The sequence below is a fragment of the Pieris rapae genome, chromosome 1 (genome assembly GCF_905147795.1).
Source record: "Pieris rapae chromosome 1, ilPieRapa1.1, whole genome shotgun sequence".
Lineage (NCBI taxonomy): Eukaryota > Metazoa > Arthropoda > Insecta > Lepidoptera > Pieridae > Pieris > Pieris rapae.
In genome coordinates this window covers 7,482,582-7,508,113 of record NC_059509.1, presented here as the reverse complement: position 1 = coordinate 7,508,113, position 25,532 = coordinate 7,482,582, and the positions used below count along the sequence as shown (strand labels likewise).

Sequence of the window (25,532 nt, the reverse complement as noted above, 5' to 3'; positions counted from 1 at the left end):
CCAGGTATTTTATTTATGTTTACATACATTACATTACATTTGAAATATTCAAATAACAAAGATGCATTTTATTAGTGTCTGTGCACAGCGAATATACATTTGGGGATTGTTCACGCAAGGATATTCGATTTCAGGCCCATATACACAAAGATCACATGGAAGTACTGGGAAAAATTATAATTCGAGTAAGTCATTGGGCATTAAGAACTGTAGAAGTTATTAGATATTAGTTTACGATACTATTTGTATATAGTTTTTTAAATATGTATAAGAAATCAAAGTACAAAATTATAAATTCGATAATTGACTATAAATAATTGACTTGTTCAGTGAAAGCAATGAATAATATATATAATAAGTAAGATCCTAGAGAGACCCCTATATACTAAAAATCTACACTTTCAGGGCTGGTTAAAGATTCGCAGAATACCAACTTGTATTATCCTCAGAGCAAGGGCCTTTGAAGAAGATCTATTTAGAAGTACAGCATACAATTTTCAGATGTGTGTACCAAGAATCAGTTATTGTCACAGTCAACAGCGATTTAAATATTATTATTACGAATGGTATATACCATCTGACATGATTGGTGGAATGAACTGGGATATATATTTCTATGGACCACAATACCTTACATGGCAGTAAAACATGGCATTAAAATATTTTTCCTACCTCCTATATAATGTAATCAGTTTATTAACAGCAATGACACACACCCACACATAAAAGTTTCGATAGCCCACGAGATATGGAAAACCATAACCTTGATTTTGTATCGAATTGAATAACTGTAATATAGGAAAATATAGTATAGAGAGATACTTTATCATACCTATGTGATTCAATAGATAATACTTTTAGCTAAGTAAATAAATATCCAGTATCAGTTATTAGTTTCTTGGATCATAATTCATGATTGGCAATTTTCTCTGTTATGAAATATGATAACAATGTACAACGTGAATATTTACATTGATAATTTATAACATTCGAAATAAAAAATTCGTATCCAATAATTTATCTGATGTATATAATTTTTTCAAATACATTATTAAATAGTTTTCATTCGTAATAGTAACTGTCCAAACCGTTTAATTAGTATAGAATTATAGTATTGCTATAAATTTACGCTCGCGCACATTTACAAGTAAATTATTTTGCCATAAAGAAAAAAATGTATAAACCTAAAATAATGATGAGCATTACATGTATCACTTATGTACTGTATATTAAAGAATAAATTTTAAAACTAAGATCACTGCATTATTGCCAAATTATTCAGTGTCGGGTTTTAACCCTCCCTGAGGCAGAGGTGGTGGCGGTACATTCGGTATAGCTGGATCTTTTGCTGAGTAGTTCAAAATGTTGAGGTCGCTAGGTTCTGATGGAGGTGTTGCACCTGCCTCAGAACTTTCTGGTACTGGTGTTGCTTTTGGCACTTCTTTCGTCACGGGGGCAGCAGGCAAAGGAGCCAAAGCATTTGTAAGCGGTCGATACAAAGGGAAATTTGCATAAGGGTTGAATAAAAAGGGGTCATATGGGTCATAAAAACGTAGGCCTGGGAAAGAATATGGGAAAGTGTTTATCTGTGTGAATTCATAGCCAGAACCGAAGTTGCCCAAGGGTAGGACTTGTGGTGGTAAACCGAATTCGTTAAGAGGTATTGGCGATTCAGTTTTTGGTGGTGGAGGTGGTGCTTCGGTTCCGTCATTGGTCTTTGGTTCAGGGCTGCTTGCTTCAGAAGGATTGTCTGAAGGCGATTCTTCTTTTGGTGATTCAGACGATGGAGATGCTGATTCTACATTTGGGGTTAACTCTTTTGGCACGCCTGATAGCGGCAGTGGAGGCAGCAAGCTCTGAAATTGTAATATAAAAATAATAAACGAAAAAAATATGTTATTAGTGTGTATGATATTGTTTCAGAAAAACATTGACGGACTTGACTTTTGAACTAAGTAGTTATACCATCACTCTATCTGCTCGGATTAAGTACAAATGTTCTATAGAAATGAGAATGTTCTGTTTCAGTAATTTAAAATAAATTTAAATCTTGCTTCCAAAGAAGACAATTCCTATTTAAAAGTAGTTACTTACATTTGTGAATGGAAAATCACCATAAAAAAGAGGTTGAATTGGATACGGGAAAGTGTTCCTCAAAACTGGCTGATACACAGGATAGGCTTTACTTGGCTCCAAATTTTGATTCGACGTAATAAGGGCATTATAGACCTTAGGGATCCTTCCCGGGATTGGTTCCGAAAGAGTTAGCGTAGTGATGCACAGGAACTGTAAAATACAAAATTATTATTAATACATAAGATCAGTAATTACGCAATAAGGAATGGGGCATACACATTCCTGCGTCTCTTTAAGCGCATGCCAGTGAAATAACTAATTAAATCTATGACGTATATACATTGTCTTATTTAGAGAAAACTTATTCTAACGAAAGGACGCATTATGTTAAAGACATAATACAGTATTACACAAAAAAGGTTAAAAAAGATTATATTTCTACTAAAATTTAAATGCAATACAGCAAGTATTATATATTGAAATAGTAGAAAAATATATTAAGTTAATTTTAAGAGATAGTGAAATTCTAATTTAGTTAGCTTACAGATACCTTGTTAAAATATATAACATACGCATATAATTGATATGTCCCTAATAATAAATAATGATATATAATTTTATTAAGAGCGACCAGAAACCTGTTCTATGAATAATATGAATAGTTAGTTGCAAAGACATCAATTAGAATTCGCCTTGAAAATTATAGACAATTAAAAGAAAAAATTTATGAACGTGAAGGTTTTTTGCACTTGCAATCTTTTTACATACAAATATTCTTCTTTCTCAACCTTAACAGTTCTCATTTTGTCACAATTTTTTTTGAGTCCAACTACTGCAGATCACCTAGATTCATAACAGAACACTTGTGGACATTGTAATACCCACATTGTGTTACAATATAGAACAATATATTTAAAAGCTATCCGAATAAGTAATCCAAATAATAGTTTATATGACATGTTTATTATATTTGCGGCCCACCAAAGATAAGAATCGCCTTATATACCACCTATTCTGTCAGTGCACCATTCAAGCCCTCAACTTAAGAAACTTTTCTAAGACATAATTGTTTAAATATTTTAAATAATTTATACCTTCCCTTATACCATCGTAAGTCTCATTTAGGGTATCAATAACATACATTTAGATAATTTACTTGAAATGCTGTCAGTTTAAGTTCATTTTCAGGGATACAAATATGTAAAACAAAATGAAGTGAGGTATACATTTGTTATTAATTTGTTACAAATACTGGTACGATATTTTGTTCCTCAAATAAATTATAACTGGTCACGCAAGATTCTGTGATTAATTTTACTTACGTTCCGATACGTTAACTACGTCTAAATATTTGTCAATATAAAAAATAAATACATAGTCTCAAAGTACAATCAATTTATATTACGTTTTCTTGTCTTATTTAATAGTGCCATGAGATGGCGCTAGTGCTTGATGTTTTATTTTTTGAACGTGAGCCTCTGCTATTTACAATCTCACCAAGATTTTGATTCACATTCATATAACATAGAGAAAACTAAGACTGTAATAAATTAATTTAATCTTTAATATATATATATATATATATATATATATTGCTTAAATATTTTTGTAGGAAGCCTGTTAATATACAATAATAAGGTATAAAAAAGATATTTATATTCAGTTATACCTGCTATCTCTTTGCTTCACGTTTTCACAACATGACAGTACCTGAAGGGAATATGAGCTTCTTCGAGTTTGTAATAACCTTAAATGGATATTTATATTGGTAGTCGTAGTGATGGTTCATAAGAATGCAGTATTTATGTATAATGTTATTATATTATATTACTCTTATCGTATCGTTAAGTGAATCTATTGAATGCTTTACATGTCGCTTTACATAAGAATGTAGTTATACATCGTTATAAATGTTAATCATTGCAGATTGATCTGTAATAATTATCCTACAACTAAGTGTTTATCTTAGTATAATCACAGAACAAAGAGGTGTTCTGTGTACGGGCTTTTGTTTTTTACATTGATTTTAATTAAATTATGATTAAATAAAATAATATTTGCATGCTTTCCGTATGGGAATCGAACACCATTTAAGTTTTTTTTTTCATGTATTTGCAGATATTGTTGTTAAATTAAACTCTTTCATATTTATACTATTCATAAGTTTTAAGAAACTCGTTTCAGTGTACAATCATTTTAAGCTCCATTTAGAGTAGGTCTGGCGTACTTAATTTAGTAGGACCTTGGTATTTTGATTTGTCACGCGGACAACGGTTGGGATAACACGCGCTCATTGAAGCCAAAGCAAAACTAATTGGTCATCGAACGTTAAATCTTTTGGTATCTATGTACTGATACAAAATTATGTTAATAGGCGGTCTCACTGCTAAATGAAATTCCAGAACCCAAGCGATATTAATACTTAACTGGAACACACACAGAACTTTTACTTAAAAACTTAACGCCTTAATAATAACGTATACTAAAAATCTACCTATTAGCTTACATACACAGTTAAACTGCATAGAACCTGTCAATTAAATACACTGTAATGAGACAAAGAAGAAATGTCCTTCATGATAAAAATCACAATATTTACGTATTCTGCAAGAAGTCAAAGGTTATAAACAATTTAAATATTCTATTTTTAAACCCGGTTGGACAGTGGGTCATTGCCAAATGCAACGCAACACATTTACCCAATCATAGACAATATATTGTACCCATAATTTTCATGATTGATAACATCTGTACGTAGTCATTACGTGGTTAGTCTCAAAAGACAGGAGACGTGATAAATCATCAATGGTTTCGAAATTATGGTAAAATGTTTTGATAAGTGTATCGTTACAATTGGAAATTGTAGTTTGACTTAATTGTAATCAAAGTCTTGAATTTGATTTTTAAAATAAATACATAAATGATGCCGGGAAGAGTGTGAATGCTAAGAGAACTTTGATATGGCCGGTCTGGAGTCCATTTTCAACTCTTACGCAACTACTAATACTAAATCGTTTATCAACAATTTACATACATTTGCATTAATTAAATAATTATTAAAACCAATGAATCATATGTTACACAGACAGAACAGGAAGTAATGAGTTTGAAAAAGTATTATTATTGGTTATTGAATTAATTACTTTTAGATCCGCTATAAGCCTTGATCCGGAAGTAGTCGCTATATGTATTAATAATGTAATTATTGAGGGTATAAAGCTGCTGTCATAGCGCGACAGTCATCTAGCGTTCACAAGGTTTAAGAAATGGAATGTTGACTGTAAGGTCAATAAGTAGAACCAATTATGACAGAACTACCATTAACTGATGTTATAAAATATAATTAAGTATAATCTAACTCGTTTGAAGGAAAACATTTTTAAATGTTTAAATGCAATAAAGTTGATAAAAACTTATTGAAATATTTCAAATGGGGTGGATATAAAAGATTTATTGGCATACTGTAATACTCAGAGTTATTAACGGTTACTTGACACAGTACTATGAATTCAAATATATCTATAGATCGAATCGAAAGCTAAAGATGTCTTCACTGCCAGAAATCAGTCATTAGCTAATCGGGCATTAATTTTGGTAGCCGAGTTACACCTTCAACATAATTTTTTAAATAATTAATAATTATGTACAGATAATTATGGATAACTATCAGTCCGGCTGATTTTATGTTCTTTAGATGCTAGTAAGACTTAGTAAGTAAGTGTAGTACTTAGTAAGAGTAAGTTCTTACCGGATTTATGTGGAAATTACTCTGAATCTAATTTTGAATCGAAAACTAAAAATTATAATTATAATATATCATGAATTAATATTAAATTGCAGTGACACATATTTGAAACGAAAGTAAAGTTATACAATAGGTAATAAGTCACTCTAAATGATAGCCCAGTCATATTAGGGCTTTCACCTCGGAATGAAAGATAATAAGCTGCAAATTGGTATGAACCTTTGTTTTGTCATTCTAAATGTTGTCTCAAAAGTCACAATCGTTATCGTGTCCGCGTCTCAAGATATTCAAGGTCAAAGGTCACAAAAATCGGTTTTTCGCGAATATCTGGCTTCCTATCGGTTAAATGAGATTTGCATTTATTATAAAAGTTGTAGGCTATAAAATTCCCTACAACTTTTGTTTAAACTTTTTTTTCATACGACTAACCGTTTTGAAGGTAGAGCGCGAAGTGCACATCGTACAGTCATATACGGCCTAATGCAAGGTCAAGCGTGAGTTATGGTTATCAGTACGTTATAAAGTCAATTATTTACAATAATTATAATTATTAAACAATGCCTATTATTTATGTACTAACTATTAATTATTTATATTTAATTAAAGTAAGTAACTTGATTATTTATATATAATTATTCATATTTAACTATTTAAGTATAAAATATTATTAATACTGGATTATATATTTTAGTTTTATTTTAAGTTAAAATGATAGTAAGAGTATATATTTTACACATATTTTTATTTATTATTAAATACGGCATAATATACATTTATCAAAATGTGAGTTCAAATATCAAAAGTATCTTTGTTGATTTTAATTGTAATGAAATTGGAAATGGAAGCTAATTATCTTCTTCTTCTTCGTCTTCTTCTTCTTCTTGTCGCTCAAAAATGTTCGATTCATTGTCATCATCCTCATTATCTGTCATGTTCATCTCCAAACCTTCCAGAATATCGGGATCATATGTATTTTCTTCATCGGGATTACTTGGATACAGTGAAGCGTTGAGGCAAGCTTGTCCGTTGCACTGGCCGCAAGCTAAAGAACATTGTAGCCCTGATTTTCTGCATCCACAGCGGGAACCACAACCATTTTTGCAATTGCAAAATATTACGTTTAGTAGTTCGGCTGGTGCTGGAGGTAATAACGTTCGTATGGGCTCCAGGATTTCATTTTCAAGCATCCAGCCCTATTCTTGAGGTTCTAAGTCCTTCCCTAACCACGTTTGAATCTGGTAGTAGACACGTTTTATGTGTTGATGAGCTGCTACACTTGTTGGTGGAAGTGTTGACAGTTGTACAGGTTTATGACTGTACGATGTGCACTTCGCGCTCTACCTTCAAAACGGTTGGTCGTATGAAAAAAAAGTTTAAACAAAAGTTGTAGGGAATTTTATAGCCTACAACTTTTATAATAAATGCAAATCTCATTTAACCGATAGGAAGCCAGATATTCGCGAAAAACCGATTTTTGTGACCTTTGACCTTGAATATCTTGAGACGCGGACACGATAACGATTGTGACTTTTGAGACAACATTTAGAATGACAAAACAAAGGTTCATACCAATTTGCAGCTTATTATCTTTCATTCCGAGGTTGACCCCTTTTCTTACCTAATATGACTGGGCTATGAATGCATCACAAGAAAACAGTGGTTGCGATATTTACGAGGTCTGTGCATCATTGTGCATTCGCAATAAAGCTTGTGAGGTCATTGACCCTGCCATCACATACACCTAAGATTTCCTTTATAAGTTTTCTATGAACATTTATCTTTTTGATGCTATAGCAAATCACTTAAGAAAATAAAAACAGTTTTTCGTGTTTTCGAAGTTTTCGGTTTAAAATTAGGCTTCTATAAAGGTGTATTAGCATTTATTATCATGTGCTTTTTTATCCTTTTTTATGCACTTGTTAGTTAATCATATAAGGAAATCCGGGCAAAAGCTGATTATTTCAAATATATTACATAGATTATTCTCAACCTTCAGGCTTCAATCATTATTCCTAGTTATTTATGAGTTATATGAGCGGAATAATTTTTTTTTAAATTATAATATTTACTATATTATCCTCCTATAGTAGCCACCTATTTAATAATAACAATGTCTTACATATTTAAAAATAAAGAATACATGCCAGGCATGAGTTAGGAAATCAAATTACATTCTTAACGTAGGAATAAACACAACAAATTATAAACTAGCTAACGACAATAAGTAACGAAAGCAAAAAACATATATCATTAATAAATAAAGCAAAACAAATTTAAATATTATACTATGTTATGGCAGTGACCGTGAGCTGTGATGTCGAAGGTTTAATAAAATGTCGTATAGCACCAAAGATACCGTTGCAGAGGGTCATCGAGATGTTAAGAAAGTTATGAATTAATGAATGTTAACTTACTAGTAAACACCGAGTCGCCATTGCGTCCGCTTCGGCGAATGGTAGTGGAGTGGTGTGCTTGCGCGGGCGCAACATGCTTGTCACCAGTGAGCTAAAACGTCTAGATGCGAATCATACCTCCCTCGTGGTTCAGGGATTTGTCATATATCCCTTTCGTTGAGAGACCGTGACCTTTTATGAAACAGTAATTAAAATGTTGCCATGTGGTTTTATTGAGAGAGTCGTTAATCGTCTGGTAAGTTTGTCAACCGTGAATGTCTTGAGAAGTGAACTTGCAAAGTATTCTCCCATCGTAAAGAATATTTCTTATTCGAATATAGGAATACATCCAATATTCGTATGAGAATTCTCGTCAATAACTGGTTTTTTGCATCTTTGGAGCATCAATGTTTCAATTGGTTTGAGACGTTTTACGTGCAATTTAAGTGGTTTACTGGTTTAAATATTATAGTGTATACACTGGCCTTTGCATATAAGTTAATTATTTCAATATGTTCGACGTCCTGGTGGACAGAAAAATTGTGTCCAGTCGTTTCCACCACACCAACTTCTTTTCTATTTAAAATTATGTATACAATAATTATAATGCGTAAAATCCAGAGTAAACGGCGTGTTGGTAGAAGGAAGTATTCATGGCTTCGCAACGTTAGGGAATGGAGTTGGACGGAAGAGTTGCTGCATCTGGCACAGGATAAGACACGGTTTAAAACGACTGACGGCCAACCTCCAGTAATGGAGAGGCACTAAAAGAAGATATATAAATAATTAATAATCGTTAAAAATAATATAATTATGGTGCTTCTAGATACTTTCAATCTTGAGAGTTGTCCTTGTGAGCGAATGCAACCGTGTGCTTTGTCCTAGTTAAGTGATAAGCTTTTTAGATAAAATTACCCCCTTTTACGCAGGTGACCAGGTGATTGTGCTTAGTTATGCCTGATTGTGTGAGAGATGTGGATAACAAAGGCGTTTCCTTGAACCATTGTTTTAATCGTAATTTACGTTGTGACTATTGCGTAGGATCTTATAATTTGGTATTGTTGCTTATATTTTGGCACATTATTATCTTTATAGCAGTTTTAAAGTACCTATTATTTTTCTTAATTATTATTGCTATGTCCTTGATTACGCTTTTTTGACATTATCTTTTTGCATAGAAGAAATTATTGATCCTAAAAAGTTCTAGATGGTTACGTTTACATTATGTAAGTTACGATATAATGCAGACAGTTTCACGTGCTCATATTTTTAGTTAATTTATTATCTATTGAAAAAAGAATAATTAATAATTGTATCCCCTTTGTATTTTTTAAAATTACTGTTTTTTATATTTAACTCCCTTAAAATCGTAGGAAGGCATATTTCTATGGTATTTTAACTATATACCATAGAAATATATATCATATATATTTCAAATAACACCATCTATATAAGACATATCGTGAACAATGAAACAGTTGTTTCTTTGACGCACGTAGCGTGCGTTTGATAGTAATTAAGTAAGATTGTACTAGATGGCGTTACGAACTATCTTCTAATAATGATTTTAAAATGCGCGTAAAAGTTGTTTGGTCCGAGATCCCACTGCAGGATTGGTGCGTTCATCGAGTTTTTGCTTAAAACCAAATTTTAGTGTTTATTTATAATTAGAAGAATATATATTTACTAGGTTGCCTATCAAAATTTGGCCGCCAATATTTTTAATTAAATTATTTTGAATTGATTTTTGGTAAAAGATTACGTTCATTTAATTTTTATATAAAATAACGTCTACATCACGGTAATTAATATGAAGATTCTAAAAAATCACGGTTGCCGTTGCGCACATGGCCGCACCTCTTTGCAGCCAAGTGTAAACAGGTATGATTTCGATATATTTATACGTTTATAACGGATATCTATTAATTATATGTCAAATTGAAGCTAATTTTTTTCTATTAATTTTCATATAAGGGTGCCTAATTATATCTGGCCGCAAATAAGGGTTGCTGGCGGTTAAAGATGATAAATATTTGAGGTAGAGTGAAAGAGAGTTAGCGCGTAACGCGTTTGTCAGACAAGGACAGCGGTTGCCGACTGTGCGACGCTTTTAAGCCATAGCACATCCAAAATCATTAGTAGAGTCAATTGTAAATAAATGGTCATAATATTTATATTTTTTTACGACGAAACAATAACATTAGCGAGCACTTTTGGAATTAAAGTCGAGTACATTGCTTTTTTCGTTACACAAAAAATACGACTTCATCTTTATCAATTTTATTTTACGTTAATTAATAAAATAATATATTTTTAGATGCACAAATAAAACAACAATGTAAATATAAAACGTTGTTTATTACGAACTTCAAAACAGCGTGGATTTTCTGTTAGAATAAAAATGCCGCATCTGTTCAGTTGAGAACACTAACATTCGACGCATGCGCAATGGCTTAAAAGCGTCGCACAGTCGGCAACCGCTGTCCTTGTCTGACAAACGCGTTACGCGCTAACTCTCTTTCACTCTACCTCAAATATTTATCATCTTTAACCGCCAGCAACCCTTATTTGCGGCCAGATATAATTAGGCACCCTTATATGAAAATTAATAGAAAAAAATTAGCTTCAATTTGACATATAATTAATAGATATCCGTTATAAACGTATAAATATATCGAAATCATACCTGTTTACACTTGGCTGCAAAGAGGTGCGGCCATGTGCGCAACGGCAACCGTGATTTTTTAGAATCTTCATATTAATTACCGTGATGTAGACGTTATTTTATATAAAAATTAAATGAACGTAATCTTTTACCAAAAATCAATTCAAAATAATTTAATTAAAAATATTGGCGGCCAAATTTTGATAGGCAACCTAGTAAATATATATTCTCCTAATTATAAATAAACATAAAAATTTGGTTTTAAACAAAAACTCGATGAACGCACCAATCCTGCAGTGGGATCTCGGACTAGTTGTAACGCTTGCAACTATATTATTTATATACCTATGTAGAACTCTCCAGTGGGTAACTTAAGCTATACATAGTAGACATCTCACACAGCCGTGTTTTAATGGGACAGAAAGCAAACGAACTGGCTATCTACGGATTCTGTAAACATAAAGGCGAACATAAAGCACACTACATGTCGGTATTTACTAGATTGTTAGCAGATCATTAAAATAATAAACAAGCAATTTAAAACATGCCAAGAATCTTGGCTAGCCTAGGTTGCCGTTAGGTATATAATGGTATTTATTTTATAGTGAGTCAGAAGGACGACAAATGAAATGCGTTCACTGAGTGGGGGTTTACTTCTCACTCTATGTAATAAATACAATAACGCCACCCTGGAAAAGATTTCCTTAATGCCGCGTAGTATAAGTAAAAATTTAAGAAATATTTTTGCAAACCTAACTTTAAAGACTTTAGTAGAAGTCTATGATGGAAGAATTCAGTGCTCTTCCTCGAACTTAAAGGGGGATCCTAGATCAGTCTAAACAGTTACTGGCGGGACACAGTGGGAATAACTTACAAAGCGATTTAAGTGATTGTAGGTGTCGCTACATATCTCTTGCAAATATACACCTCTTGCTAATATGAAACCTGTAGTTGTTCAAAACTATTACAAACGTAGGTAAGCTAAGGTTCATATTTTATTAGTTTAGTAGTAAAAAAAATTTTGTAGTTACTTTAGTATTAAAAAATAGTTATTATCTAAATCCATATTAAAGTATTTTATCTTCCAGCCACCATACGCCAAGTTTTATAGCAGCAAATTGTGACTTCTCAGAGAAACGACTGTTCGAAGCTTAGTCAAATATAAATGTAATAATAGAAATGGAAATTACACCTTACTAGCTAATATCGATTAGAAAATGTATATTTTTTTAATGCTCAGCACAAAGAAAATCCGCATACTATTTCATTTTTATTATAGGTTCTTCAGCGTAATTTTTTTTCTTAAGTTCATAATTAATTAGGGTTGCCTGGTTGTTGCATCCCTTGTAATTTATAAGTATTGTGTTATTTGTGTTTCTTTCTAGCAACGAAGTGTGAATAAATAAAAAAATTAATTAATTAATATTTTTGTATTAGTAATTATTAACTGTATCCCTATACTTCAAAAATATATAAATCTGAAGCAATAAATGTTGTCAAACCATTTTATTTTATGTAAAAACATGAAAAGAATGCATATGTTTTGTTTGTTCTTATTAGTTGTAATGAAATATTATGCTATTATGTAATATAAGTTATTGAAAAGTATCAGTTAACATTCATTATACCTACGTTATCCAAGTGTTATCTTCTATAAATTAATTGGGGTTAACCACTCATAACATGTTATACTATGCTAGTTACATGATACTCTACTGATGGAAAATTTTATGATTTTTGCTCGGATATTACAATATCAGTGTTGACCTAGTAGTTTCAGCGGGCGACTGTCATCCCTGAGGTCGTAGGTTCGATCCCCAGCAGTGCACCAATGGATTTTCCTTAAATGTGCGCATGTAACATTCGCTCGAACTGCGAAGGAAAACACCGTGAGGAAACCGGCTTGCCTTAGACTTAAAAAATCGACGGCGTGTGTTAGGCACAGAAGGCCGATCACCTACTAGCCAAAAAAATCTGAGGCCAAACCTAAAAAGGTTGTAGCCCAGTTGATTAGTTTATGTATTATAAATTATTACGATAAGTTACCTACTTAGTTTCTTCGTATTTCTATTTCGTATTTCTAATCATCAACATTAATTAGTTAATTTCATAAATTCTTGTAAATATTTCTGGTCTATTATTATACTGTATATTCGAAATGAAAAAAAGGGTGACGGAAAACTTATTGCCATATGTTCGCGCCCGTTCTACGCCCTAAATTTGAGAACTGGTAGTAAATGTAAAAGAATTTAACATTTTCATCAGCTATCTACCTATCAAGTTTAGGTATACCTAAACTTGATAGGTAGATAGCTGATACCATTTATTTAGTCTTGTATAAAAGTTACAAAAATCAGCCTAAATAATAAACTTCTATGTCTCTAAAGGTATTACATACCTTTATTTACTATATACCTATATTTATTATATAGGTATAGGTAGATAATGTGACATGGTTATTAATTATTATGAATAAATATTGAAATACAAAATGTTTAAACGCGTATTTTCTATTCGAAGATACTTAAAACAGAGCACAAATTTGCAACAATACGACCGTCATTGTCAGTCGACGTCCTATAGATACATAGCCAAAGCACTCCGCTTTGTTCCGTCGAAGATATCTTGAGAGGCTTGTACTTCCATCAAAGATAGTTGAGTTGGCAAGATTTTACTGACCTTGAACTGAGAATGTCTATGAACGCGGAAATGTTAATGACTTTATTGTTTTTCCGAAGCGCACGTTCATTTTCTAACTAAAACAATAATTGTATATTTTATTGTTGTTTGACGTACCACAATGCACCAATGCATAAAGCAAACCTGTGTGCGTGGATTATTTTTTAAACAAGTAGGATTGTTATAGAGAAACCGAGAATTGAACCCATAACTTCCGTACCACGCCATCAGCGTTACCCACTAAAATGCGACAGTGCTATTTTTCTTTAAACACGTCGTATTAAAATTTAAGTTGAATACTTTTTAAAGTGATCTTACTGTTCATAAACTAAGTTCTCTACTAGTTTCACATGTTGAACTGTTTCCTCAGTTCTAAACCAGAACTACATTTATTTGCGACAGGTTTGGGAAGACTGAGATACGGATGTAAGATGTTTCTATTTTTTAAATAGTTCTAAAATTTATTATTATATTATTATCATTTCTTATGGTGTAAAATACGGAATCTAAGGATTTGATAACATATACCCATTTAGCGCTAGATTTCAACCTCATTGTTTGTAAATATACTTTTAAATCTATTAGGTCTTCAGTTTTAACTAGGTTTTATTTAGTACAATAGTCAACAACTATTTAATTGTCATTTGTAATCAGACAATTTGCACTATGAACCTCTCAATTACTGTAAATTGAACTGTGTACTCAATTTCGTTGTTGGCCTGTTTACATGGTCTATTGACGTAACATATAATATATTAGAACCCCAACCTCATCTTAACTAGAAGTCTTGTGTAGCTATACTTTTAAAGCTGAATTATATCAAAGGTCCAGTTTTTATTAAGGAAATATATGTTTACTGTCTATTGTTAAGATTAGATTAAGTTGGAAACAATACAATTGCGACTTGAAGGTATGAAATTTTGCATCCAAATAATAGGTCTATGGTTATAGAAATATATTATCAAACTCACCCTTTCAATAAGATATTGAAATATCTTAGATTATTTAGTCTTAGTTTTCGTTTGTAGCAAATCGTACATTCGAAAAGCTTTACTTTTTCATCGATATTAAATAGTTGAACAGCAAAAAATAATTTAGTTGTTCGAGATTTAATTTGATTTAGCAATTACTGTCAACTGTGAATGTGTGTGTGTGAAATATTGTCAACGAGAGTAATAATGTTAAATAGGCACGTGTAAATTTAACTTATTTATAAATTCAGCATAAACCACTAACTATATTAGTTCAAAAGTTCGGTGCTGACAATGTTTTTTGAATATTTTGATAAATAAAACCTACCAACCCTATCTATATCACATTGGAATTTATGTAATCGGGGCTTTTTCTTGTTATTTATAACAGTTATAATAGAACTATTTTATATTATTGACGAACTAGAATTTATTAAAAGTTGATATCGAAAATACCAGTTTAAACAGGAAACTGATAGAATACTGGCAAAGTTTACTGAAGGAGATGGACAAAGTTTTATTACAAGATCTGACAGCCTCTACGTTTTATGTATATATACTTGATATATCTAGTAAACGATATATCATTTCAATTAATAAAATAATGATATGATTTTTAAAAGTGATTCAACGTTAATAAACAAAATTTTGTAGAGCTAAGTAAGTTTTGGTAGAGCTTTGTTTTAGTAGACAAACTCGATTTTTATTTAAGTGTCACTAACTAAATTAACCAATTCTTCAATAAAAAAACAACCCAAAATGGCCAAATATGTATTTAAATCCATAACTTATTTTATTATTTACACGCTATTTACATCTAACTAAATTAAAACCACACTTTAAATATATTCAAAGGGTATGTAACATAATCTCCGCACTACTAAAAGTGGGAGTTGGGGAAGGCAAAACACTAAAAATATTGCGAAGGGGCTAAAAAGTATAAATGACCCGAGCCACGCCATCAAAAACCATGTCGGAAGAAAAGCCATTTGTTCCATGCTTATCGTTGATACCTACAGCTCATTTTTGGATACACTTTAACAGTTTATAACCAGTAAGAAACATCTATAACTTTTGAAATTGGAACACTTTGCAACACTCGATCCACGTGCGGTTAAGAACGCCATCTGAAAGCAAAAGAAGTTAATGTAACTTCAATAAAATTCAGCCATAATTTGATAATTATCAGTAAAGAAATAAATTTAAAAAAAACCTGAGCAAAATAAAAAAAATATCTACCTCTGTTGCGGATAGAACTTGACGCTCGTAAAAAAACATAACAAATTAAAAAGTAACTATCACAAACGAAACGTCAAAGACAATATATGGATTTTAAAGTTAGAGCCACAATTTTGAAATATTCTCATATTTATATGGACAAAAAGGGTTGCATTTATACTTGAAAAATCATATACCTGAAATGTTTCGTTCACGAGTACAGTAAAAGAAAATTGGCTTTTAAATTTTAAGACGCATTTTTATAAAAACCTCCTTCAGAGTTTGATGAAAATTCGAATTGGTCCAGCCATAGAGTTCTGCGCTTATTAACATATTTTGCGATTCATTAATATCATAAAACATAATCGTAACTACGAATTAATGTTATTAGATCATCATATCTAAGTTTGACACAATTTCATGTACACAAATATTTTACGATAGAATTGAATATAAGATATCACATGTTCTAAATCGAAGTTTTATGTTTGAAAAAATCTGCACATAGAAAAATAACTCAATAACATTAGTAAGATTTTCTTCTTGAACTCTGAAGATTGCTGAAAACTACTAGGTTTAAATTTTAATGATGTCGCCAAATTGTGTCATAAGATACTGCTATACTGACCAGAGTCGTATTTGGAGCAATCAAGTTTTTTCAATACCACGTCCAGAGTACAGATTTAAACTTCAACAAGTTTGGTGTCGTACAATTTTATCTCTAAGTACAGCATTAATATACAATAACGAATATTGCATTTTAAATGTGATTTGTGGATTGAAGCCAAAATCAAAAACCTATTTCTGGCGTTTGGCATAAAAATTTTATCGATTGACATTGCACAAAGACATCGCCGCCATATAAAATTATTAATATGCAATCTGTAATATATTTTAATATAGATTAACTCTTAAAACGCATAATTCTCTATTTGTTTTAAAGGAATTTGCAAAGGCCATTTATTATTTGTGTGAAGTGGTTTAAAATAACTTTATTACGCGTCAAAGTTTTAAATGCAACATGATATACTACGCAATGTACATTACTCATACACTATTAATTACGTGTACTTTATAAATATGTTAATAGTTCTGTTTTAATGAATATATTTTTGATAATATTGTTATGTTACTGTTATTAAAACAAAATTATGAATGCTCATTTATTATTATTATTTATTCTTTCGGGATACTTTCTTTCTTTTAATATTATCGAATTACACGTCATTGTGACCTTGACTTAACTATAACTCCATTATATTATCAAGCTATTTATTACTTTATTTGACATCAATTCCGCATCATTTAAATAAAATTTTAATATGTATTGGTGGGAATGACGTGGTAGTGACTCGTTTCCTTATGGTTGTCGCTTTGTGATAACAAAAGATTATTGAATAAAAAATATAATTAGTTTAGTCTTTAAATAAACTTAAATTTGGCGGCAAATATCAGTATCTTATCAGTTTTACTTCAAAGGCTGATAACCCTTTATAAGATATTTCAATGTTTTGATTCTTGTTACAAAACAATCTCTAAGTTTATATAAACAAAATAAATTATGCTAACCGATGCATGCAGGTTCGTTGGTATTCATTCAGAGGTCATGAAACACGTGGTCAATTCAAATTATCACTGTCACTTTCAGGTCACTAAGTTATTTTGGTGTGGTCTAAATGTATACTGCGTTGTAAACCGAAGTGGCATAGCGTGTGCGAGCGCAACCAAAGGTTTCGACATCATAAGGCGAGGGTCGTCAGCCTTTTTCAGTGTATCTCGTTTACACGTGCAATAATGCGTATAAGTTGGACAGAGCACGGTGTATTATTCAATGCAACTCAACCAATAGTGGTTGACCTTCTTGCAGCACCATTACTGCTAAGCTCGTGTTTTGCAATCAACTCCTTGAGCCACATTTTGTGTGTATGATTTATGTATGCAACATTAAAGGCTGAACATGGCTTCCTACACTTAACATCATCATAGATCTGATCCTGGAACTTTTGCTTCGTGGTATAAACAATACTCGCAGTAATATAATGATATTATTAAGTGTTTATAATTACATATCAATTTAAGTCTTTTGTGTGGCAATTAATTTAACAAATATAGAAGCGGTTAAAAAGTTTTATAAGTTGTAATAATTGTTAGCTATGCAACAAAATAAAATGTTTCAAATCGTGTTTTTTGTCTGACTGCAACTCACGATTACATTTTTTTTGTTACACAGATACATATATTTTAAAACTTTCAAATAAGATAACATTACGGCTGATCAATGTTGTAACAATAGGATTTGGTAAGTAGGTGAATATTGCGAAACAATAGACATTCACGTAATGACTAAGTTCTTGTTTGTTTCCTTTTTTAATGGGATTCCTTTCTTAACAAAAATAAGGCTGTTCTAACATTCATGTGTAACAATTAATGTTTAAATTATCACTGAATAGTTAATAAAATCGCTGTAAGCGCTATTTTATATATATATATATATATATATATATCGAGTCACAATGTTATTTACCATACTCCTCCGAAACAGTTTGACAGATTTTAATCGGCTACTATTTATTTTTTATACCCCTAAATGTTAAGGGTAGTCCACGCCTATTTTTTTAAAATTTTTAGATATTTTCTTATGATACAGTATTAAAAAATTACATACAACCCCTAATTTTCTACCCTCTACGATCAACCCCTAATGTTTTTAATATAAATGATGTACATGGCAAAACGATGTTTGCCAGGTCAGCTAGTAAATTAATATAAATGATAACTTTAATAAGGGTAAAAGTTTACGTTATATAACCGTACGATTGCGAAAATGCAAATGAAATATAAAATGTCATTAATAATATACAGATTTATTAGTGTTTAGGCTTTTATCCTATTATACATGATTTGTATTTGTGTCAAATTTATAGCGTCATATTTTTGTGTATTTTTAAGCATATTGTAAGTAAGTGAAATAAAAATGTTTTAAATAAGATGTCGTTTGATAGAATAGCTTTCATTAAGTTAATGATAATATTGACTTAATATTATTATTGTTATTGATAAATATTACGAGCTGATATATACTTATCACTGGTCAGATACAAGATACTGCATACAGTTGAATGAGACATGTTTTAATTTTTAGATAAGAAAATTAAATACAATGAAATATGTCTTTTCGTTATTGTTGAGAGAATATCAGAGTCCCATTTTGTAAGCCATATTTAAGTAAAGTTGATTCTATACAATTGAACTTAAAATCTATTTTATTCACCTATGTATAGTAAAGCAGTTGTTAACCAATAGAGTAATATAGTCTACCGAGATAAAAATTTATAATAAGTGTCAGTTATCGTTTCATATTTTTCTTAATTATATATCTCTCGGTGTTTGCTTCTTAATGTGCAATTAGTTGTTGTTTCTTTATTTTATTGTAATGCCTGTTGGCCCGTTACATTAACTAAACAAATAGTGTAATAGGCCATTCATATACTTGAGACAGTTTTGCAGACAACATTAGTAATAGGTTTAATGATTTTCCTCTTTCGTTGTACAGCCTGTAGATAAACTGTCAAAAGCAACGAAGGTATAAATAACTTGGATTCGGATGATACTTATCCTCACTCGAACCCTAACTTGATTTATGAAAGGAGTAGTATCGCAATGGGAGTTTTAATTTATTTATTCTTCTTCCAGTGTTTTAGTAGATATCTACGATATAGTATGAAAACTCTATCTGTATTTTACGGGTTAAAAATCTATGGTTTACGGTACAATTTACGTGAAATATATATAAATAGGTTATGTAAATCAATGTTGGTATATATATTTTGGTAAGGAACAGGACGTCACATACCTATATTAGAAAAATCATTATTTAGATACAAAAAGCTCCTCTTATAATCTCAGATTTAGGGTTCCGATCGTTTCTCTAGCGTATAAACAAGTCGGTAATCGGCCTTAAGTAACCATATTATTTCGCCACAAATGAAACCTAAGATAGATAATATATCCAATATACCCCCAGCCACTAAGGTGGTGATTTAATAATATACAGATATAAATAACTGTACGAACGATCTCTTTATTTAACTCATATAAAACGAACATGTTTTCTTGTATACATGATTTAGAAAGGTACTAAACAGATATTCAAATACCAGTTTCATTGTCGTTATTGACTTTAGCCTTGAAATATTTCTCATTAAATGCTAGCAAAGGACTTTATCTGACCTTATAACAAAGCAAAGTTTAAACAATAATTAAAACATGTCCTTGCTCAATGGATAGTAGAAGCTAGACAAACCGAGTACTTTTTAAATTAATGTAATTTTAGTAAAAAAGTTTCTAGCTATAAATTAATGTATATTTTAATATAATCGTATAATTTTATTACGTTTTTTTTACGTTTACAGTACGTTTAAAGTTTACAGTAATCGCTAACTATCTATGTATGAAGGTTAAAGGTGTTGACACTAATAATATTATTCTTTTTGTTACAAGGTTGTTGGCCGATGGCATCTATAAACATAATAAAAAAATCTACCATAGCTGATACTTACATCATCCAAAGATAATCCTCCGTCTTTGTGTTCTGCTTCTGAACTGTACCAAATTGAGATCCTAAAATATAAAATACTTGAATATATTTTCGTATATTTTTTTTAACTACTGTACGAAGCGAGAGAGGGAGATCCTCTTTTCATTAGATATTTCGTTAAAATTCGCACAGTATTAGTTTTAGTTTGACCAAAATTTAATATACAGCTGACTTTATGTTTTATATAAACAAAATACAACAGAAAAAGCACACAAATGCACAGCGTGACTTGATTCACGCATTCGGCAATATAAAAAAGAAATCACTTTAGGTTAGCTATTCTACATATTTAGTGCAATGCTATGCGAACTCATTGCATTATTTTTATTATTATCGAAAATGTAGGATATTTTAAAAATATGCTTAAAAATGTATTTTAACTAGCTATCTCATTTTATTTTTCTTTGAAAGTCGCTTTCTGCTTGGCGTGAACTTGTTTGAGATTTGATAGTTTGGTTGCAATAAAGAAACAAGATAATAAAAAGATGTTGTCAACTCACCAGACTCAGTTGAAGTAAAAGAACAATTTGATGTTACACTATTCTCACTGTTTGTTCTTTGCCTTGAATTAAAAAATACATTCCAAGGATTATAATTATTATTAACCTTACTTTCATTCTTAGCTTGTATTTCTTTGTTTGGCGAATCCATCACGATTTTATAATAATTATTACTTTTATGGAAAATCACAAGTGTTATGAAGTGTTACAAAAAATTTAGAAACTGTCATATGTCTACGCCAAGCGGACACTAGCCGGCAAAGCGAGCCAGCAAAACATTGTTTTGATACGATAGTGCACGATGTTCTACGGAAATAAACGAAGTTCTGTTTACTAACAATGGACTTTGTACCACTGGCTGATACCAACGTAGCGCTTCTACAGCTAGATTTAGGGAAATATTGGATCTGTTAGCGCTTAAAATAAAGCACAAAGCACTTTATTAAAACGAACTTTATTTGGATAATAAAAATTTATGTTTTGTATTCTATTGCTAATTGGTTTCAGATGACATATTGCGTTATTTACAAGAAAACGGTCACTTATAGCGCTTATTTTATTTGTTCAAGCACTTTTGTAATCAAGAGTTGGCAACACCGACACCATTGCCATGTCTCGTATGTAGCGTAACAGGTAAAAGCCACCGTGACGGTCATGGTTTATAGAGATCCTGCTTATACGTTTTCATAATTGTATTATGTTGCTTTATAAGGATTTCGGATTCAAACTAACATTTTATACTTTATAATTTTTTTAGCAAAAATCATGAATGAGATTTTGCTAAGATTTGTATAAAACTAATATTAGTACTTTGCTTTTAAATTTATTCTTGTGACTTTTTTTGTGAAAGCATGGAAATGTGCAGGAGGCACCAAATTGTCACTTACAATGCCACGCCCTAGCAAGTGCCTTGCCGGCCGTTGTTATGCTATTAACTTGACGAACTTTAAGTCAAATTGGTTTGAAAATACTTCTTAATTGCAATTAATTGCACTTAATAGGAAATATGTATTGATTCTTTTTCTTTAAAAATAATATAATATACATACCGAAAAACTATAAATGGATGCAGATATTCATGTAAAAAATAATTCAATGTATCATCGCACATCTGATCATATCCCGAATGCTTAAAGTAGAAGTGGCCATGAAAGATATATCTAGATCATGAAAAGATAAATTCTATGATTGAGCCACGACATAAGATTTTATTAAAGTTGTCATACTTGTTATTATTTATGACAGAAGTTGTCATTCAGTTTCAAATTAGTGTCTTTGTTTTCAAAGCTTGAAAGAAGCCCTTTATTTAACTGAAACGACATGAAGATCCCTTACGTCGTTTCACCAAATACTCGTAATGCATATGCCACCGCTCCCCTGCTGCATACATCATTGGGTGAAAGCGGTCGCAAGTTGGTTCCTGAAGACTTTGAATGGGACGACGGTTTTACTCCGGCACCTCTAACATTCTACGCAGCTTTGGCACTTTCACGAATCTTTCACCGAATTAATCCTCTTCACAGAATCCTTCAAAAAGATGTCGATATACTTATGGACTTATATCCTGCAACTATACCATTAAAATTCAGTGTCCCTTACATAAAGGTGAATATTGATGTGTGACGATAGTAATAGTTATGTATAATGGCTTCAATTTGTAATTTCTTCCAGGATGAACAATACTGGAAGCGATCATTCTACTCAAAATTCCCGGAACGCAAAGAAATTGGTGTATCGTTTTGGAAAGGAAAATATTTGTCTGCTTGTCTTCAAGATTACCTTGAAAATATAAAGCCTGATATTTTTATTGAAGAAGATGCGGTTGTACTGGCTTCTCTGGTAAATTATTATTAAAGTTCTTATGAGTCCTATTTATTTCTTAAACAAGCAGGGTATTAATCTGCCCCGTTTGTGGCTACTCTACTATTTAAAACAACATGTTGTCTTCTACAGTTACCTCCCGAATGAATATAACCTTATATAAATATTAAAATGATCCTTTTAGGTGAGTCCATACATTTACGAATTAAGTCTCAATCAACTGCAAATGATAAGACAACCAAAACCAGCCTTGCCATCAGAGGAAGTGGAAGATACGTGCGAGTTTAGTGTTACTAAAGTTTACGATCATATACCTTTGGAACCAGTTCTAATGAAATTATACAACCTTCAAGAAATATCTTTAGTATTTGGCATCAATAACTTAGCTGAAGAGTATATGACAAGGTATTTTGAGTTCTCACTCGCTGACTGTGAGTCTCTTTGTCGAGGTCTTGAGTACCTAACGAATTTAAAAACATTCCGCATCAATCGGAGTAATCTAGATTGTTCTAAAGTTAAATTGATTCTTCAGAATCTAGTGAAAAAAGACTGTATAGAAGAATTAGACTTTAATCACTGTAAAATCGGTGACTACGGTATGAAAGCTTTGGGTGGTTTTATTTTTATACATAAAAACGTGAAGAGAGTAAGAATTGCAAATAATAGATTTAAAGAGGTTGGTGTGCAAGGAATTGCGTACGCTTTACAGATGAATCCAGCTGCGCCAATTGAACTTTTAGGTAAAATATTCATTAAAATATTTATACATTAACACAATGTCATCATGAGAGTAAAAATATATATTTAATCAATTCTATATTTTTATTTGAAATAATAAAATTATATGGTGTAGACTTGTGAGTAAAATGATATTAAATTGCTATTTATTAATTATATGATATTATAAACATGTTAAATATAAGAGTGTAACCTACCTACTATTGTGTTTATCGTTTCAGATTTTAGCTTAAATCCCATGTCTTTGGAATGTGCAACAATTTTTGCGGCAGCTTTCGTCCGATGCAAAGAAAAACCGCAGACGTTAATTGTCAACTCCTGTGGATTCTCTGGAGCTTCAGCTGAGAAGGTCAGGCAGGAGTACAATTTTGTGAAGTCTTTAAACGTTATTGCATGTAGTCAGGACATAGGACGACAAATCGCAGACGTCAATTTTAGCTTGAAACTTTTTTTATTTATTTTATTGATTAAAGCTTGCAAACGCTCAGCACACTGAGACTTTGGCAAAAGAAACACAATATACAATTTTTAATCTGTTAATAATACAATTATTAAACAGAACAAGTATTGAACAAAACAATTAAAATTACAAATTTTGAAGTGTATGGGGCAACTAAAGCTTTTATAAAAAACTTCATAAAAACTCACATTCGCAGTTTGGTTTAAACTCGTAAGTCTAAAAATCCTCATTGGCTATAAAACAGTTTCGCTAAACACCGCAGTAAACCTTTCAAGGACGTTACCTCTTGATTTGCGGATACAAAATAAAAAAAAAGGTTTGCAAAACATAATGCTACCTGCCATAAGGGTAGAAAAAAAACTAGTTATGCGAACACATCACAATCAGCGCAGGAGACCAAGATCGACTGCGGGTTGTTAAGCAATATGGAAGATCTTGCTCGAAGCAAGGGCGGTGCAGCACTGATATTCACGGATGGTAGCACCAGGTGGTTTGGAATGTATCAGGACGGCAGCAATATATCCAGCTTTCATCACCTGTGAACCTCATATTCTCGCGTTAGGTTCAATATCACATGTAAAAAGAGTTTTAGATTTGTCGCCAATTCACAAAAACAAATGAAGAATGAATGCAATATACTAAATAAGGTTTCTAACTAGCCAGTTCTTAATATTTTCAGTGTTACACGTATTGTCAAGCCCGAACGATAGAAATATACATGATCTCTTTTACTATATAAATAGATAATTTATTTATGAATTACATCAGAATGAAACATATGTGATGTTTTCCACCAACAGGTTGTTTTGTTTAAAATTTTTATTGCCTGTAGCACAGTTTTACTCAACATAGCTGGAATTTTTGCCAGCGCCTTTTAATAAGACCTTTATTTTCAGATGGCTGGAATTTTAAGTCTTAACCGAGGTCTCACCAGATTGGATATGGCTGCCAATAATTTATCTGGGGAAGCCGAAACAACACTTATAAGTGCCTTGGAACAAAACAAGAAAGTGCTGAGGGTCGATCTACGAAGAACACGTAAGTGTCAATCAAACTTCTGAGGAAGGAAAAATTTACAATGAGATTATATAATTTAAACGTCAAAGTTTTGCAAGAGGCGAAAGCAATCAGAAATATTTTATGGTATTTCTTTCAATTTGAAAAATGATAAAAGTTCGCTTGTTGAAGTGAACTTTTTTAAAGTTCTAATTAAGTTACACCTACTGAAGTGGGTCACCGTTTCTGTCCACGTATACGTGTACCACAATAGGCCTGCTAATCGAAAAAAAGATACTTTATGGCGAACAGCATACCATATCATCAAATTACTAACTTTGTAAGAAACAACAAATTTGTGCATATAAGCGATTTTTGTTCTTACTTATTTATAGCGAACATTTCAATTTTTGTTATTATGAACCCTTTTTTACTTATTAATTACTTTAGATATATCTGACGAAACACAAAGAAAAGTCGATGAGCTGCTGGAACGCAACAGAAGTCTAGTTGGGCAAGAAACTGAAGCGAGTGATGAAATACCACCACTGTTTCTTAACGAACCCGAGTACCTTATATGGGAATACAATCCAAATAATCCTGATTATATTCCTGGTAGGTACCCAACGCGAGTTCCTGAGATATAATTATTAAAGTATCTTGGATATGTTCG

The 25,532-nt window shown here is 31.5% G+C and overlaps 2 protein-coding genes and 1 long non-coding RNA gene across 3 annotated transcripts; 1 reads left to right on the top strand and 2 right to left on the bottom strand.

Moving 5' to 3' along the window:
• Positions 1 to 1,008: 1,008 nt before the first annotated feature.
• LOC111003919 (proline-rich receptor-like protein kinase PERK12) lies at positions 1,009 to 8,365 on the bottom strand. The gene is made up of 3 exons (XM_022274677.2): positions 8,236 to 8,365; positions 2,095 to 2,286; positions 1,009 to 1,856 (listed from the first exon to the last, which is right to left on the bottom strand). Exons 1-3 carry the CDS (start codon positions 8,308 to 8,310, stop codon positions 1,275 to 1,277), a joined length of 849 nt encoding a protein of 282 aa, XP_022130369.2. The 5' UTR covers positions 8,311 to 8,365; the 3' UTR covers positions 1,009 to 1,274.
• Positions 8,366 to 15,286: 6,921 nt separating this feature from the next.
• LOC123689185 lies at positions 15,287 to 21,156 on the bottom strand. Its single transcript, XR_006750223.1, has 3 exons — positions 20,845 to 21,156; positions 20,307 to 20,367; positions 15,287 to 15,656 (listed from the first exon to the last, which is right to left on the bottom strand). It is a non-coding gene; the product is annotated as an uncharacterized LOC123689185 (long non-coding RNA).
• Positions 21,157 to 22,108: 952 nt separating this feature from the next.
• LOC111003867 lies at positions 22,109 to 25,532 on the top strand. The gene is made up of 6 exons (XM_022274604.2): positions 22,109 to 22,449; positions 22,516 to 22,683; positions 22,850 to 23,405; positions 23,625 to 23,752; positions 24,760 to 24,901; positions 25,310 to 25,532. The coding sequence occupies exons 1-6, from the start codon at positions 22,165 to 22,167 to the stop codon at positions 25,504 to 25,506; spliced, it is 1,476 nt and encodes a 491-aa protein (XP_022130296.1). The 5' UTR covers positions 22,109 to 22,164; the 3' UTR covers positions 25,507 to 25,532.

What these genes read in the sequence shown, in the direction of transcription:
- LOC111003919 (XM_022274677.2), bottom strand. Translation starts at nt 8,310, where the DNA reads ATGTTGCGCCCGCGCAAGCACACCACTCCACTACCATTCGCCGAAGCG. An exon ending in TGGCGACTCGGTGTTTACTA is followed by an intron (nt 2,287 to 8,235) that starts GTAAGTTAACAT and finishes TGTATTTTACAG; the next exon opens with TTCCTGTGCATCACTACGCT. An exon ending in GTGATTTTCCATTCACAAAT is followed by an intron (nt 1,857 to 2,094) that starts GTAAGTAACTAC and finishes TTACAATTTCAG; the next exon opens with AGCTTGCTGCCTCCACTGCC.
- LOC111003867 (XM_022274604.2), top strand. Translation starts at nt 22,165, where the DNA reads ATGAAGATCCCTTACGTCGTTTCACCAAATACTCGTAATGCATATGCC. An exon ending in CTGGAGCTTCAGCTGAGAAG is followed by an intron (nt 23,753 to 24,759) that starts GTCAGGCAGGAG and finishes CTTTATTTTCAG; the next exon opens with ATGGCTGGAATTTTAAGTCT. An exon ending in GGTCGATCTACGAAGAACAC is followed by an intron (nt 24,902 to 25,309) that starts GTAAGTGTCAAT and finishes TAATTACTTTAG; the next exon opens with ATATATCTGACGAAACACAA.